This window comes from Zingiber officinale, chromosome 3B (genome assembly GCF_018446385.1).
Source record: "Zingiber officinale cultivar Zhangliang chromosome 3B, Zo_v1.1, whole genome shotgun sequence".
Taxonomy (NCBI): domain Eukaryota; kingdom Viridiplantae; phylum Streptophyta; class Magnoliopsida; order Zingiberales; family Zingiberaceae; genus Zingiber; species Zingiber officinale.
Window position 1 is genome coordinate 83,690,977 of NC_055991.1, and position 16,579 is coordinate 83,707,555.

General features: G+C 37.9%; 2 protein-coding genes across 5 annotated transcripts; one reads left to right on the forward strand and one right to left on the reverse strand.

The window, feature by feature from the left end:
- Positions 1-967: 967 nt before the first annotated feature.
- LOC122056672 (scarecrow-like protein 9) lies at positions 968-4,069 on the forward strand. 3 transcript variants are annotated; one of them, XM_042618729.1, is made up of 3 exons: positions 1,007-1,095; positions 1,221-1,248; positions 1,419-4,069. In XM_042618729.1, exon 3 carries the CDS (start codon positions 1,451-1,453, stop codon positions 3,572-3,574), a length of 2,124 nt encoding a protein of 707 aa, XP_042474663.1. In that variant the 5' UTR covers positions 1,007-1,095; positions 1,221-1,248; positions 1,419-1,450; the 3' UTR covers positions 3,575-4,069. The 3 variants fall into 3 exon arrangements, with proteins under 3 accessions (XP_042474665.1, XP_042474664.1, XP_042474663.1); XM_042618731.1 differs by lacking the exon at positions 1,221-1,248 and having other exon boundaries at positions 968-1,095; XM_042618730.1 differs by having other exon boundaries at positions 1,002-1,095; positions 1,221-4,069.
- An 8,220-nt stretch (positions 4,070-12,289) lies between these two features.
- On the reverse strand, positions 12,290-14,343 carry LOC121968407 (probable WRKY transcription factor 49). Of its 2 annotated transcripts, XM_042518795.1 has the most exons (3): positions 13,499-14,313; positions 13,280-13,426; positions 12,290-12,966 (listed from the first exon to the last, which is right to left on the reverse strand). In XM_042518795.1, the coding sequence occupies exons 1-3, from the start codon at positions 13,633-13,635 to the stop codon at positions 12,477-12,479; spliced, it is 774 nt and encodes a 257-aa protein (XP_042374729.1). In that variant the 5' UTR covers positions 13,636-14,313; the 3' UTR covers positions 12,290-12,476. The 2 variants fall into 2 exon arrangements, with proteins under 2 accessions (XP_042374729.1, XP_042374728.1); XM_042518794.1 differs by having other exon boundaries at positions 13,280-14,343.
- Between the last annotated feature and the right edge of the window lie 2,236 nt (positions 14,344-16,579).

Genomic DNA, 16,579 nt, shown 5'->3' on the forward strand with positions numbered 1-16,579 from the left:
AGAGAAGTTAAAAAAAAAAGATTATATTTTAACTTTTGATATGGCGAAACGTAAACTTATATAAGTAGAGAGGTTTACAACTACAAATACTCTTATACCACTATTTATGATTCTATTATAATTTTATAATAGCTAATTAACTAATTATAACAGTTTAAAAATGATTTTGATCCCTTTAAAATGATTTAAATAAAAATTTAAATAATTTATCAAATTGATTGGATTATTTTATATATAATAATTTTGATTAAAATAAAATAATTAATTTTTTATTAGCTGCTATAATAATATTGAAATAAGATATATTTTTGATATGTTTTTTAGTTTTTCTAAAATAATATACTCTTTCTTTGGATAATTTACATAATTTTAAATATTTTTTAAATTTTTATACTTTTAAATATAATAAATAATCATATTTTATATTATTTTGGAAAAGATTATAATGTGTTTTAAATTATTATTATTATTATTAAATGATTTTTTTTTAAAAAAAACGGTCTATTCTATTTTTTATCTTAAGAAAATTGTATTTTAATATTTTATGTCAGTCATCATCAAAGTTACTGTACATAATAAATATAATAAATTTGGTTATAATTATTCTTAATTTGTAATCTATCATTTTTTGTGTGTTTAGTTAACAATATTTTAAAATAATTTTTAATTAAATTTATAAAAAAATAAAAAATACTTTTAATCAAATCTCCGCCACATGGCAGTATTAGAAAGCAGCATCTCACGTGCGGCACTGACACGTGTCGGCTAACAAAAAAGTTTCAGCACCTCCTCCACCCGCACTCTTCGACCCTCAACTCTGTTGCCTTCGCGGGCCCCACGCGGGAATGGGCACGGTGGGTACTTTAGGTAAGTTCGACACGAGATCTACCACGATCGAATCAGGGAACCCAACGAGCATTTTGATTTTTGGGCCGTCGAATTCCCTTTGGACGGATGATCTTCGCCTACGCCGCCTGGTTAAGCGCCGATAAAAAACCTATATTAATCTTACGCCGAAAACGGTGCGGTGGGGAAGCCATTGGAGCCTGCTCTTCTTCTTCTTCTTCTTCTTCGCGAGCTCGGCGTCGGAAAGAGGTTAGCTTTTCCTCCTCCTCCTCCTCCTCCTCCTGCTCTTCACTCTTTGATTCGATCTGTTCCGTAGCTTTTTCCAAAGTAAAGTTGCCGTCTTTTTTTTTTCTTTTGTGGGTTTTCGATGCCAGGTGAAGTGATTCCGTGAACACATAAGAGGTATCCTTAAAGTTTTGCTTGATCTTAGTGGGAAATCGAGTTTCGATGCGTGCAGCTACTAGCTTTGAAAAGGCCTTTTAGGAATCTGAGTGGTTGATTTGACGATTGTTGGATTCTTCTTCTGGACCTTCTATACATTGCTCATGATCTAGAGATATTAAGTTTTGCAGGGACTGTTACAGCTTCGTGATCTCGCTGCGGCATGATGAGCGGACTGACCTATGATGATTCGTTCTCCGATCAAAACATTCTTCGGGCTAGTGGATTGGGAGAACTGCAGCCTTGTCTAGGTCATAACAACAGTGCGGAATTGCCCCAAATGTCCTCTGGCACCAGCACGATCACGGAGGGAGATAATCCCGAAGATAGTGATATCTTCTATTCAGACATGGCCCTTAGCTACATTAGCAAAATGCTCATGGAGGAAGATATAGATGAAAAGATCAGCATTCATAAGGAGGAAGAGTCAGCCCTTAGAGCCGCAGAGAAACCCTTCTATGACATTCTTGGACAGAAGTACCCACCATCCCCAGATCTACCACTGCTTCAAGTTCAGCAAAGTTTGGCAAATCTCAACTATACAGACCATGGCTGTATTGGCAATAACTCTCTCTGCAAGTCTAGCAATCGCCATCAGTTGGGTTTGCAATCTAGTTCCTTTAGCAATTCATTTTGGTCTCCGTTGAACTCTTCGAGCAGTATCAGCAGCGAAAAGAAACCCGGTGTTGATGTTTTCATGTCTCCTAGTCTGTTCTTCAAAAGTATGCCTGCTTGGCAATTCAAGAAAGGAGTTGAGGAAGCAAGCAAGTTCCTTCCCAGTAATGATAAATTGGCAGTCAATTCAGATGTTTCATCATCTCAGCTACTGAGACGAGATAGACCAGTCAGTACCACGGCTAAGATGGACAGTGAAGAATCTCCCTTGCATGGCTCTAGAGGTCGAAAAAACCCAAGCAGATATGACCTCGACTTGGCTGAGGGGAGGAGTAATAAACAGTCAGCTATTTCCTTTGAGGGGGAAGTGAGGTCAGAAATGTTTGACATGATTTTGCTTTGTCAAAGAGGCAAATGCCAAAAGAAAATATCTGACTTAAGGGAAGAAAAGCAAAATGAAACTATCAAAATAGCACAGGATTGTTCCTCAAAAGGATCGAATGGACGGGGAAAGAAACAGACCAAGAAAAAGGTGGTGGATCTTAGAACTCTTCTCATCCTTTGTGCTCAAGCAGTGGCCGCAGATGACCAACGTACTGCTGATGAACTACTGAAGCAGATTAGACAGCATTCTTCTCCGGATGGAGATGCGACGCAAAGGCTGGCATATTGCTTTGCAGATGGTCTCGAGGCTCGATTGGCTGGTATGGGAAGTCAGATTTATCATGCCCTTGTGGCAAAAAGGACAACCGCAACCGATGTATTGAAGGCCTATCATCTATATCTCGCCGCATGTCCTTTCAAGAGAATTTCATATTTTGTTGCTAATCAGACAATCCTTAATGTTGCACATAAGGCATCCAAAGTGCATATCATAGACTTTGGCATTTATTTTGGGTTTCAATGGCCATGCCTTATCCAGCGTCTTTCGACTAGGGATGGCGGCCCTCCAAATCTGCGGATAACTGGAATTGATGTGCCACAACCAGGTTTCCGTCCCACAGAAAGAATCGAAGAGACAGGGCGTAGATTAGCAGATTATGCCAAAAGTTTTAGTGTCCCTTTTGAGTATCAGGCCATTGCTTCTAAGTGGGAAAATTTTCAGGTTGAAGATCTTCACATCGATAAAGATGAGGTTGTGGTTGTCAATTGCCTCTACCGCTTCAGAAACCTTGTCGATGAGACTGTTGTTGTAGACAGCCCCAGAAATAGGGTCCTGAACACGATAAGGAGGATGAACCCTGATGTTTTTATACATGGAGTAGTGAATGGATCATACAGTGCTCCCTTCTTCGTCACACGTTTCAGAGAAGCTCTATTCCACTATTCTGCTTTGTTCGACATGCTTGAAACAAATGTGCCGCGCTACAATGAACAAAGGTTGCTGATCGAGAGGGATCTCTTCGGCAGAGATGCTCTTAATGTTATAGCATGCGAAGGCTCGGAAAGGGTTGAGAGACCTGAGACTTTCAAACAGTGGCAGGTTAGGAATCTCAGGGCTGGATTTCAACAGCTCCCACTTAACCCGGACATCATCAAGAGAGCAAAACACAAGGTGAAAACTAATTATCACAAAGATTTCGTCTTCGAAGAAGATAACCGATGGTTGATTCAGGGATGGAAAGGTAGAATCATTTATGCGATATCAACATGGAAGCCCTATTGCGCTTAGCATCATAATCTGAAGCCTTTCATCAAGCTGTACATGCATTAGTCAGGAGATAAGTTACAATTGCACATACAAGCAATTCAACATGATTCATCTGGACCAATATATGACGAGGTACATCCTTTAAACTGACTGCCTTTCTATTGTGTACTTCAAGTGTCAGATAAGATTCAGATAGTGCCTTGCTAGCTATGCACTCTGATTGAACATATTATCCGTATTTCCAAAACCTAATTAACTTGTTAGGAGATGTTGACAACAGACCAAGAACAACCAATAAATTGTGGTGCTGCTCTTGTTGTTTGAACTATTAGAAATTGGAAAATAAATTAGTTAGCCAATGACTTGTTCTTGAAGTGATGTGGTAAAGATGCCCACCAGCAATTTTGTAGTTGTTTATGCATGGTGGATTGTTCTGTTATTGTCTAAAGCATATGCAGTTGCATGGTTGATGTAGGGAACATTGCATTAATAATAAGAATAATAAACTGTTTTTAATTGTGGATGATGGTGCACTTTGCTGGTTTTGTTTGCCATTCAGTGGATGGCTCTCACAATAAATAATTGGGCAAAAATAAGAAGGACGCCCCAAATTATATAAATTATCAAAGGGGGTTTCTTTTTCAAAAAAAAAAAGTTCAAAAGAGCATTTCGTATTTGACGTGTTATCTCAAGAATATCCCTTATTCCAGTGTTATTATAGCAACTATCAGTAGCTGCCACCATAATAACATCTAGAAGTTACATTATAGTTGCTCCAATGTGTAAGAGTTAACTTGTAGTTGTAATTAAAGTACAATAGATGATTTTTCACGTTGTTACACATACTTAGTGGCTGTTATACGTTAACAGTTATTGATAGCAGCTACACTTATAATTAAATTTTAAAATTTTGAACCTTAAATTTTAAATTTTAAAAATTATTATATCAAAATATTTTTTAGCAACTTTGTTAAAATTATTTAAATTTCATCAAAATTATTTTAAATTAATTAAAATTACTTTAAATGAATCAAAATCACTTTAAAATAATTATAAAAGCTACTACAACAGAATTGTATTAGATGTGAATACTTTCTATACGTTTTAGCAACTAATGGTAGCCACTACAATAATGTTGAAATAAGGAACAATGTTATAGTAGTTATTTTATAGCTTTTACATTTTATAGTATCTACTTGTTATTACAACAACTTTTGAATAAGAGGTATTTTGGAGATAAAACATCTATAGGGTGCCCTTTCGTTTTGATATTTCTTTTAATTTGGGGCATCTTTTGTACATAGGAAGTTTTGTGAAAGAGAAGATGCCCTACTGTTGAAGTGATATTGCACTTCTCCCACTTTTAAGGTGATATTGGTGTGTATGTGATAGTTATATTTATTATTATAGTTGATATTTTTTTTCTGTAATGTATAATACAAATATCATAAAATGCCTGGCTACTTTGTTTCCCATTTTTTTTACTTAGTTTTCAAATTTGATATTAAGGTTAAGCTTTTATACTTTTTGATTAAATTATTTAACTATCCTTTGCTCAATATTAATATAAAATTATAATCTACTCCTTTGACTTTTTATATTCTCATTTAAAAATTTTCTTTATCTTTATTTTATTCTTGTTCATTGTTCTAAAAATCAGCCTAAACGACCGTCTAGACGCTAAACATTAGTCAACCGTACTAAAAACATACTAGTCGACCAACCACGTGGGCATGAGATTTTCATTGTGGTGTTGTGAACAACATATGAGGTTGTGAACAATGTTGGATAACTTTTTAGTGAGAGAGTTTTTGATGTATACCAATAGAGGGAGAATGTAGGGTTTAAGTTAGGTTTTTGCCCCTCTAGAAAAGTTAGGGGGAGAATGCAAGGTCTGAACTATGCCTTCATTACCTTAAGAGGGAGTTTGCCCTCTAGGAAAGGGAGAAAATGAAGGAAACCCTCATTCATGCTTTGGCATGAGGAAGAAGTTGAGACTATGGATTAGTCTAACTTAAAGGAATTGCCAAACATCAAAAGGGGGAAATAGTTGGTGCAATATCCCCTGAGTCAAGGTTGACCAGGTTGACTAGGCTTGAGTTGGCTCGAGCCTGAGTTTTGATGTTTGGATTTCAATGTTTGACAATACGTGGAGATTGTTGGTGCAATTTCCCTCTGATCAGGGGTTGACCAGATTGGTGTGAAGAAGAGTCAAGTAGGTCAAGACTGACCGAATACTTAATTGGAAAAGTCCTAACTGGAGGTTAGGCAATTGAAAATCCTGATGAGTGAAGTCAGGCCGAGGAAAATCCCGATGAGTGAAGCTACGTGAAAATCCTAGTAAGTGAAGTTAGGTGAAAGTCCTGGTGAGTGAAGCTAGACAGATGGAAAGTCCTGGTGAGTGAAGCCAGGCAAAGGAAAATCCTGATGACTGAAGCCAGGTGAAAATTATAGTGAGTGAAGCTAGGTGAAAGTTCTGATGAGTGAAACCAGACAGATGGTAAGTCTTGGTGAGTGAAACCAGGCATGTGGAAATTCAGGTGGGTCAAGGTTGACCGGACACCTAGTGTTGGGAAGTCCAAGTAGGTCAAAGGATTGACCAGATACTTGGCACGAGGAAATTTAGATGGGTTAAGGATGACCGGACATCTGGTGGAAGTCCAAGTAGGTCATGGAGGACCGGACATTTGGCACGAGACGGTAAGTCCAAGTGGGTCAATGTTGACTGGATACTTGGCACGAGGAGAAAAGTCCAAGTGGGTCAAAGGGATTGACCGGACACTTGGTGAAGAAGTCCTAGTAGGTCAAGGTTGACTGGATGTTATGCATGAGATTCCAACAGGTCACGGTTGACCGAATGTTGGATTTGGAGACACTATACTTGGTTTAAGCAAGTCAAGGGGAGACCAATCGATCAATCAATCGATTGAACAGTGGTTCAATCGATCAGTCGATCGATTGACACTGTGCTACGACAAGCATCGACCTAATCGATCGACCCCAATCGATCAGTCGATCAATTGGGAGCCTTTGTCATAAGCACTAAACGCTTCCCAATCGATCAGCCGGCACCTCCAATCGATCGGCTGATCGATTGGGGGTTGGTTTTTCTCGCGCGGTCGCGAGAAAGCCTAAATCGATCGGTCAATCAATTCAGGCATTTTCTAAAGAACACAAAAGAAGGTTGAATCGATCAGCCGATCGATTCAGCCGGTTGATCGATTGGGAGGCGACTGTTGCGCAGGATAAAGCCGTTGGCGAACATCTTTCTTCATAATTCTTCCACTCCACTTCCAGCGATCACTCTCAGAGATTCAGGCCAGTTCTTGAAGCTTTCTTGGAGCAAAGTGTTGCTGCACTTTCAAGATCAAGAGACATTCCACATAAGAAGAAGAAGCTAGGGTTAGAGTTTTATATTGTAAATCTTGTAAGATTTTACTTGTATTTGCTTTCCTTTTTTTCTTCTTGTATTGAGAGTTTGTACAAGGCTTCTCCGCCTTCGGTAGTTATCGAGAAAGAATGTTTTGATTAGTGGAGTGTGTGTTGTATGTAAATGTTGGTCCCTTTGGAGGCCGGCAAGAGGGGAGGGGTGAATTGCCCTACAAAATAAAACTCGAACCTTTCTCGGATTTCAACTATATAATGAACACTTGTAATAAATAAATAAAAGAGACTAAGTAAAGAAAAGCAGACACCAGAGTTTTACTTGGTTTGCAATCAGGGGATTGCTAATCCAAGGAATGTAAGCGCACTATCTGATTCTCCTCTGGGCGGAGTAGCCTCTTTACAACGTTGACAGCACAAATGAAAAATAACAGAATTGAAAGCACAGAAAGAATTGATTACAAGTGAGTTGTCTTGAATGTACGGATCAGTACTTTATTTATAGTACTGGTCCGGGCGCCCCCGGGGGGGGGGGATAAATTTTATCCCCCAACGGTCAGCTTGCGATCTGGTCAATTATGAACCCCCGGGCGCCCGGAATGGTTTCGGGCGCCCGGACCTGTCAAGTCAACAAAGTTGACTCTGGTCCAGGCTCTCTGCTCCGGTTCAGCTCGTCTCAGTTTGGCTCGTCTTGGTCCATGTCTGTTCGCTCCGGCTCCGCTAGCTTGGGTGATCTCGGCCTTCCGGAATAGGGCTCACCCGAACCCATGTTCCGACCTTCTCCTCGAGCAGCCTTCCTTCCCGGTTTCTCGTCTCTCGAGCACCACGCACGCTCTTCTCGTCCACCGGTGTACTCTTCCGCGGACACCTCGTCCCTCGGACGCACCGAGCTGGTCGGCTCTCTCCCGTGCCGTCTTTCTCGCTAGCCGCGTCTTCCGCTCGACTTCCTGTGTTCCTAAGTTCCTGCACACTTAGACACAGGGGTTAAACACAACAGGACCTAGCTTAACTTGTTTGATCACATCAAAACACCTCGGGGTTCCAACAATCTCCCCCTTTTTGATGTGAGCAACCCAAGTTAAGCTAGGGTAACACATATGCAATAAAAATAATTTAAATTGCAATTAAGTCCAAAGATTTTGCAAAAATATGTACCTCCCCCTAGACTTAACATATACTTCTCCCCCTTGATCGCATAAAAAATGGGGTTCTGTCTAACAAGTCTAAGGTAAAAAAAACTTTAAGTGTAAAATATTTAATAATGTCTAAGTAAAGACACTCTTCAGAATTTTTCGTTCGAGAAAAATTTAAGTAAAATATTTTTTAGATAAGAACAGTCATAAGTGTTAAAACAAATTTAAGTTTGAAACTTATCTCAGCATTCCCAAAAAAATTTTTTCTAATTAATTAAAAAAACTAAGTTAATATTCTAAAATTTTTTTAAATATTTTCTAACACAAATTGAATAACTCTTTTAAAGCATTAAGTAATTTAAATTAATGTTTTTTCAGTTAATCAATTAACCTTTTCATTTCGATACTTAGCTTCCAGGTCGTGGCGAGACACTAGGCCTTCTTGGTTATTGGAGCAACAACCACTTCCTTAGACAAAGCCTCATAAAGAAATTAGTTGTTTAATTTCCTTGCTGAAAATGCTAAGTCTAATTTTAATTTTAAATTAAATAGGTTTTTGGAACCCAATAGAGGTTCCTACCTATAGGATTAACCAAGTATTTCCTAGGTATATAGATTTTTGATATATTTCTAATTTGACTTTGATGAAATCTATAATACCAATTTAAACCTCTATAATTTCTAAAAGTAGAAATATTTGAACCATTTGATTTTTTCAATCTTTCTATTTCTTCTTTTAGTTTTTCATTTTCAATTTTCAATTTTTCAAAATCCTCTATAAGACATGATTTTGCCAAAATTCTCTTTGTTTCTAAAATTTTATTTTCTAATTTGGCATTTTTATTTTCTAATTTATACATGGATTTAGTCATAGCTTTGATACCAAAGTAAAGTTCATCAGGGGGTAAGAGACATACCTCACTTACCATATCAGACTTGAAGCCTGAATCTCCCCCTGCTTCACTACTTCCATCTTAGGTCGCTCCCCCTTCATCGATGCTGGGTTCTGATGTACTTTGTCCTTCGTAGCTTGCCATCAGTGCTATCCCGACATATTCTTGAGCTTCTGATTCGGATGAAGAAGTGTCGTCCCAAGTTGCTTTTAGGTTGTGTTTCTTGGGAGACTTCCTTTTGACCTTTTTGAGTTCTGGGCAGTCTTCTCTTAGGTGTCCCTCCTTCTGACACTGGTAGCACCGCACCTTTCTTCCACCTTTTTTATTCTTTTTATTCTGCATTTTAAATTTATTAGATCTAAAAAACTTTTTAAAATTTCTTACCATGTACGCTTCTTGATCGTCTTCGGAGTCTGACTCGAGTTCATCCTTCTGAGTTGCGTTTAGCGCCATAGTCTGGGTTGTATCCTTTGTCGTTGCTGCACACCTGGTTTCATGCAATTCAAGAGTAGAAAACAACTCTTCTAAAGTACTTACCTCCAGGTCTTTTGAGATGTAGTAAGCATCGACGATTGATGTCCATTCCGGAGTTCTTGGAAACGCGTTGAGCGCGTAGCGTATAGTGTCCCGGTTTGTTACCGTTTCACCAAGGTTCTCGAGACCAGTAACTAGTTCTTTTACCTTTGCATGTAGACCGACTACTTTCTCACCTTTCTCCAGACGGATGTTCATCAGTTTGTTGCGGAGGATGTCCCTTCTAGCGAGCTTCGTTTCGGACGTGCCTTCGTGGAGTTCCAAGAACTTCTCCCAAAGTTCTTTAGCAGATAAATAGTTTCCGATGCGGTTGACCTCTTGAGGCGGTAACACGCTCAGCAGGTGATGTTCCGCACGGTTGTTTGCTACCGACTCATTCTGCTCCTTCTTTGTCCAATCGCTCTCTTCTTTTTCTTCTCCATCTTTATCTATTGGAGCTACAAAACCATATTTCATAATAAACCGAATTTCAAAATCTATTTTTAGGAATACCTCCATACGACGCTTCCAGTCTGTGAAGTTCCCCTCGAATTTTGGTGGAACAATGCTTGGTCCGGCCATCTTTGTTGCTTCGATCGGCGGTTAGTCCTCCTGAAGCACCTCGCTCTGATACCACTTGTTGGTCCCTTTGGAGGCCGGCAAGAGGGGAGGGGTGAATTGCCCTACAAAATAAAATTCGAACATTTCTCGGATTTCAACTATATAATGAACACTTGTAATAAATAAATAAAAGATACTAAGTAAAGAAAAGCAGACACCAGAGTTTTACTTGGTTTGCAATCAGGGGATTGCTAATCCAAGGAATGTAAGCGCACTATCTGATTCTCCTCTGGGCGGAGTAACCTCTTTACAATGTTGACAGCACAAATGAAAAACAACAGAATTGAAGCACAGAAAGAATTGATTACAAGTGAGTTGTCTTGAATGTACAGATCAGTACTTTATTTATAGTACTGGTCCGGGCGCCTGGAAGGGGTTCCGGGCGCCCGGGGGGGGGGGGGGGCGGGGATAAATTTTATCCCCCAACGGTCATCTTGCGATCTGGTCAATTATGAACCCCCGGGCGCTCGAAATTGATCCGGGCGCCCGGACCTGTCAAGTCAACAAAGTTGACTCTGGTCCAGGCTCTCTGCTCCGGTTCAGCTCGTCTCAGTTCGGCTCGTCTTGGTCCGGGTCTGTTCGCTCCGGCTCCGCTAGCTTGGGTGATCTCGGCCTTCCGGAATAGGGCTCACCCGAACCCATGTTCCGGCCTTCTCCTCGAGCAGCCTTCCTTCCCGGTTTCTTGTCCCTCGAGCGCCGCGCACGCTCTTCTCGTCCACCGGTGTACTCTTCTCGTCCCTCGGACACACCGAGCCCGTCGGCTCTCTCCCGTGCCGTCTTTCTCGCTAGCTGCGTCTTCCGCTCGACTTCCTGTGTTCCTAAGCTCCTGCACACTTAGACACAGGGGTTAAACATAACAGGACCTAGCTTAACTTGTTTGATCACATCAAAACACCTCGGGGTTCCAACAGTAAATCCTTGGATTAGTCATCTCTTCTTGAGGTGGATACCAAGTAAATCCTATGTTAGCATTATGAGTTTGTTGTGAAGACTATCCGCTGCAAATCATCATCACGGAGCAAACAACCAAAGTGCGATGAACTATTCACCCCCTCTCCCCTCCTCTAGCACCAAACGACCCTAACATTAAGCTTTTATACTTTTTAATTAAATTATTTAACTATCCTTTGCTAATATTAATATAAAATTATAATCTACTACTTTAACTTTTTATATTCTCATTTAAAAAAGTTTTCTTTATCTTTATTTTATTCTTATTCAGTGTTCTACAAATCAGCCTAAGCGATCGCCTATGCGCTAGACGTTAGCCAACTGTACTGAAAACATGCTAGTCGACTAGCCTAGGTGGTCTTGGCGCTCAGGCAAGATTAGACAACCTTGGGCGCTGATTAATCGGTTGAATCGTCTAGGGGCAGTATAAATAGTGTAAGATTTTCATGATTTGTTTTAGTTTTGACCCTTAAATTTAAAACTCAATTAAAAAAACTGAAATTTAACCTTGAGTTTATGGCCGATGATGATATTGAATTTATGTCCGATGAAGAATAAGTTGTCGAAAATTATGAAGAACAAGAAGTAGAATAAATTTATGATATTTTATTAGCCGTGTAATTTTGAACTTATTTTAAATTGATATTTGATGCGATTGTGTTGTAGATATATAATGTGATTTATTATGTAATTTATATTGATATTGTGGAGTCCGTCTAATGATGCTTAGTTCCCGTTTAGACAACTTAGGCGTTGATCTAGCGCCCAACTAGTGTTTAGTGAATTTTAAAACTTGTTCTGTTTTTACACTTACATATATTCATATAATTTTAAAATTTTTATTACATTAATGATATCTAAGTGATTATGAATACTGAGTTGTTCCAATTCAGTTAATTTAATTGTTTTACTATTATTTTAATTTGTTATATTTTATACCAATAAATTAGTCAAGCGATCGTCATTTTTATTTTACAAATATTTTTTAAAAATATATTTTTGTATTTCTTTTTTTTTTTTTAATTAAAGATGAGCTTACAAAGTGAATGGTTGTTATGCCAAATAATTTTTTTATTGGGTTATCATCTAACAAGTTTCCTTTTTTCTTTTTGAAAATGAAAATTTTTATTTAAAAATATATCAAAAAAAAATTATAAACAATTTTAAATGTCCAAACACAACCTTCGACGAGCTCGGGTGTAGTCAACTATATTTCGCCTCTCATTTTATGGCTCGGTTAGTATATCAAACAAGATCTCGCTTATCAGGTTTATACATGCATATTGAACATCTTCCTACATCCAACTATTACATCGAAAATGGAAGTAAGAACATTCTACCATAGCAGATATCGATATCCTGATCCAATTCATATCGAATTTCGATATAATTTGAAGTTGAACTTGCTTGCATCTGGTTGTTCACTGCTCACAGGATGCTGGAAAAGATATTCATATCAAGATAAGAGGAGACAGGGCTCCAAGATCGCGTCGAAGATGGAGACCGCGTCGAGAGATTATGATCCTCTGACAATGCGGCTGAGACGACTGGCTTCCTCACCAACAAGGGCACAACATCTTCCAATAGGCCTTGTGATCTATGCACGACATCTTCAAGTATACAATTCTGCATTCTGTCGTCTGCAGCATTCTTTGTACTCCGTTCAAGTTCATCGTTTGGCCCTCTTTGGTCTGTTCCTAGCGACTGATACATCGGAACATCAGGCTGTAGGATTGTCGTGCACTTGGGCTTCTTCGCGGTGTAGGTGAAATAGTCCTGGGTCTGAGACAGCAGGAATTGTGCAGTATAATGGAGGTGGAGACCTTCGTATGTTACGATAAGCATCTCGGGATCTTCTGAGGACCTCTCTACTTGCTTCTTGGCACTGCATCGCGGGTTAGTGCATTTGTAGTAACTCCTGCACTCAAGTAGAGGAAGCATCAGACAACTTGCTGCAAGTGGATATGAGTAGAGTATTCAGTTAAAATTAAACCGACCGAATTGAATAAATCACACATTTTAATCAAGATTTTACTCTCTATATGCAAGTAAATGTGGCAGATACAAGCACCAATGTGATTTCAAGTCGAATTAGCAACACAATTTCAAATTGTTGGCGTGAGGCATTCTGAATTTGGGTGCTGTAAAGGCTGATCGATACCTAAAGCATTCTGCTTTTACGGTGAGCAAACAAGGGACGCATATCGTTGAATTTATCATTGAATTTCTACCTTGGATTGGGACTGTTCTTGATAGATTTCTGACCATATTTTCTCCACTTGTAGCCGTCGTCAGCCAGCCCGGTACCGCACATCTTCATCCGCAGCGTGTACTTGCTGTCCAACTTGCTCGCTAAACTCATCTCCGGTGTCGAAACCCTGCAAGAGAGGATCGGGATCAAGCTGACCGTCTCACCCGCAATTGAATATGTCAGCATGTAAAAACCGCACCTGCAACACATTTCAGCTGCCCGAAAGGCTGAGTCCCCCGGACCGTGCCCCTCCCCCGCGACAAATATAGAACGAGTGTTGTCGTTGAGCCACTCCGCGACCCAATTGGCCTCCGATTCATCTCCTCCTTTTGCCATCGAAGAATTGAGCAAACGGCGCTCGAAGCATGTGAATTTTCTTTCAAAGAATGCTAGGCCTTTTAAAGCATGAGGATTCACTTAAGTGGACTTGTGGACAAATGTCAACCACTAAAGTATACATTTGATGGGCCGTATCCAACTAATGCATGATCTTTGTCATGGATAAAGTCAACTAATGCATGATCTTTGTCATAGTTAAAGTCAACGTCACCATGTAAAAGTCTCTTAGCTAATGGAGGGGTTTTGATCACTTCCTTCAGGCACAGCAGTGGGGCATGTTGCTTCTACCTGCTGTACTTCATGGGGCAACCACCACACTACCGAAAAAGTTTCGGTTTCGATAATTGTATTAGCTTAGGGCGCGTAACCATCTCTTTGGCAACCGGAACATCGAGAGAAAACGATAAAGAGAAGGTTGAGTGAAAGCCATCACGGACCCTTACTTTCTTCGATGATTGTTATGGGCACCTACGGTCTTTGGTTCATTCAATTTTCTAGAGATTGAGAATATGCACCTCTGTGGGTTATATAGTTTTCGAATTATATTGTTTTAGTTCAAATTTAGTTGATACATTTTGCAAAAAAAAAAATAAATAAATAATCTGTTGGTGCAGGGATTTTTTTTGATCGAGTTGACTTTTTTTGAATGGTAAAGAGGACAGTTGAAGTCAAGCGTCATAGGTTATTTATTGAAGTGCGGGTTGTCGGTGAAAGCAGAAGAAGAAGGTAAGTCAACGGCTGGTGGAGCCGGAGTTGGCGTTTACCTCGGGTGGTTGCCTGAAGGTTTGTTTGTTTGCGTGTTTACGCGCGACCGTGCAGCAGGTGTACTTTTTGTCCCCTTTCGATTTTCCATTATTATTATTATTTATTTATTTATTTTCTTTCTCTTTTAGAAAAGAGAGTTTCAAAATTAATAAACAATATGTGACGTCATTGCACTTGATTTTAAAAAAAAAAAATTGAAAAATGTTGAGAAATAAAAGAAAAACTTAGAAAATTGAAGAAGTTGATTGCTTCTGTATTTAAATATGTATGCCCATTGATTTAAGTATGATATTTCGATTTTTTTAATGCAAATGATGCATTTTGTTTATGTAAATAGTTATTTTAATTTTAATGAATTTTCATAAAATAAATATTTTTTAAATTTAATCGTACATAAACTTACATATTACTTACTTCGTCTGATTGAGGTCAACAATTAGTTGAATAGGTGATCAACAATTGTTTATTGTTGGTTGATTAAATACTGAAACCCAAACCCAAGACGACTGGTTACACCTTTGCCATCAGGCCCTCCCCCTTCCAATTTACGATTGATTGCGGGTGGAAAACTATCGAAAAAAAAATCCTAACCCAACCTAATCTAGGTCCTATTTCATTAATTTATAACTTGAATCAGAATATTTGAGCAATCAGAATATTTAGCAAGAAATGGTAAAAAATAAATTTTCCTTCATGCAGGTCATATATGCTAGTGATTTCACCTCTGATTTCTATCAAATCAATTTTGCTTATTTTTTAAGAAGTTTTCAGCTCGATTCTAAATCTTTTGTTTGAGTTTTTCAAGCGGTCGATGGTTAGAAATTTTACCCGCTCGATTTAGTTGTAATTTTGACAGTTTTAAAGTTCAATTCCATCTTAAATTGGTCAATTTACATTCTATCTTGAGGGGAGCAGCCACTTATTTAAAGATGGGATCCATTCAAATCAAAGGTCCAGATCAGTGGACCATCCTCTGGTCCGCAATTTGCGGACCAGGAGATCCCTGCTGCTATCTTGAGTGAGAATTTTACTAAATTAGTTTAATTTTTAATTCATATATCATATTAATATTATTTATTGATTAGTTTATTGTTGTATGTTAAAGTTTGTACTAAGTTTGACATTGAAATACTCATATGGAAGATGATTATAAATCTAATACATTAACAAAATAACTTAATTAGAGTTGAGCACCATTATCGATAATGCTACAATATTTTCAAGTTAAAAATCTTAATAGTATATTCAAGGATGGAGGAGTTGAACTTCTTAAGCTTAATTATTCTTTGGAAGTTAAAAAAAACTTTATGCTTCTTAACATTGATCACATCTATCAACTTATTATGAAATTCTATCCTCTTAATTTCGGTACACAAGATTTTATATTCATTTAATTGACAGATTGATTAGTTTTGTTTTAATTCTTTCCATTTATACAACAACAATGGAATTATATATATATATTTTTAATTATAAAACTTGTTAAAACAACTTATTTTCATAATAAGATGGAAGAAAACTTTCCATTTATATTTATTTATGGTCATTTGCATTGAATAAGAATTCATATTTTTACTCCATACTTTTGAATTATATTAAATATTTTTTTTCATATTTTTCAAAAATTAAGATACACATATTTTTAATTTATATTTTTAAATTAATTAATTTATTATATCAATTATAATTGACGATTGAGTCCTAGATAATTTAAAATTCTGACTACATCCCTAGAAACATGTCAAAGAGGATGGGGTTAGTTTTACAATTAGTCATTCACCTAATGGAGTAAAGTTGGAGTGATCCATAAAGTGGGCCAACTCAAATGAGTGTAACGGATTGGACAAGCTAGGGAGGGATCATAATTTAACATAAATCTCTCTTCATGTTCCAAACTAAATTTTTTATAATATTATTATTGGAAAATAAAATTAATTTTTATATTTAATAATGGAATAATTTTTTATAATTAAAACATTATGCTCTCAATTTTAGCATATTGCATTATCTGTTTACTTTAGAAGATAAAATAAGGGGATGACCAAACTGGCCCTTTCAGACTAACTCGATCAACCTAAGATGTTATTAAAGATATCGACCTATCATCCTTATTTGCTATCTCCATTTCACAAATTGGCTCCTCCAACAACCATCATCACTCCTGTTTTTTTTTTTT

Bases quoted from the DNA above. Each gene is read 5' to 3' on its own strand.
- LOC122056672 (XM_042618731.1), top strand. From the start codon at position 1,451: ATGATGAGCGGACTGACCTATGATGATTCGTTCTCCGATCAAAACATT.
- LOC121968407 (XM_042518794.1), bottom strand. From the start codon at position 13,635: ATGGCAAAAGGAGGAGATGAATCGGAGGCCAATTGGGTCGCGGAGTGG. The intron at 12,967-13,279 runs GTAGAAATTCAA...ACTTGAGTGCAG, and splicing joins AAGAACAGTCCCAATCCAAG to GAGTTACTACAAATGCACTA.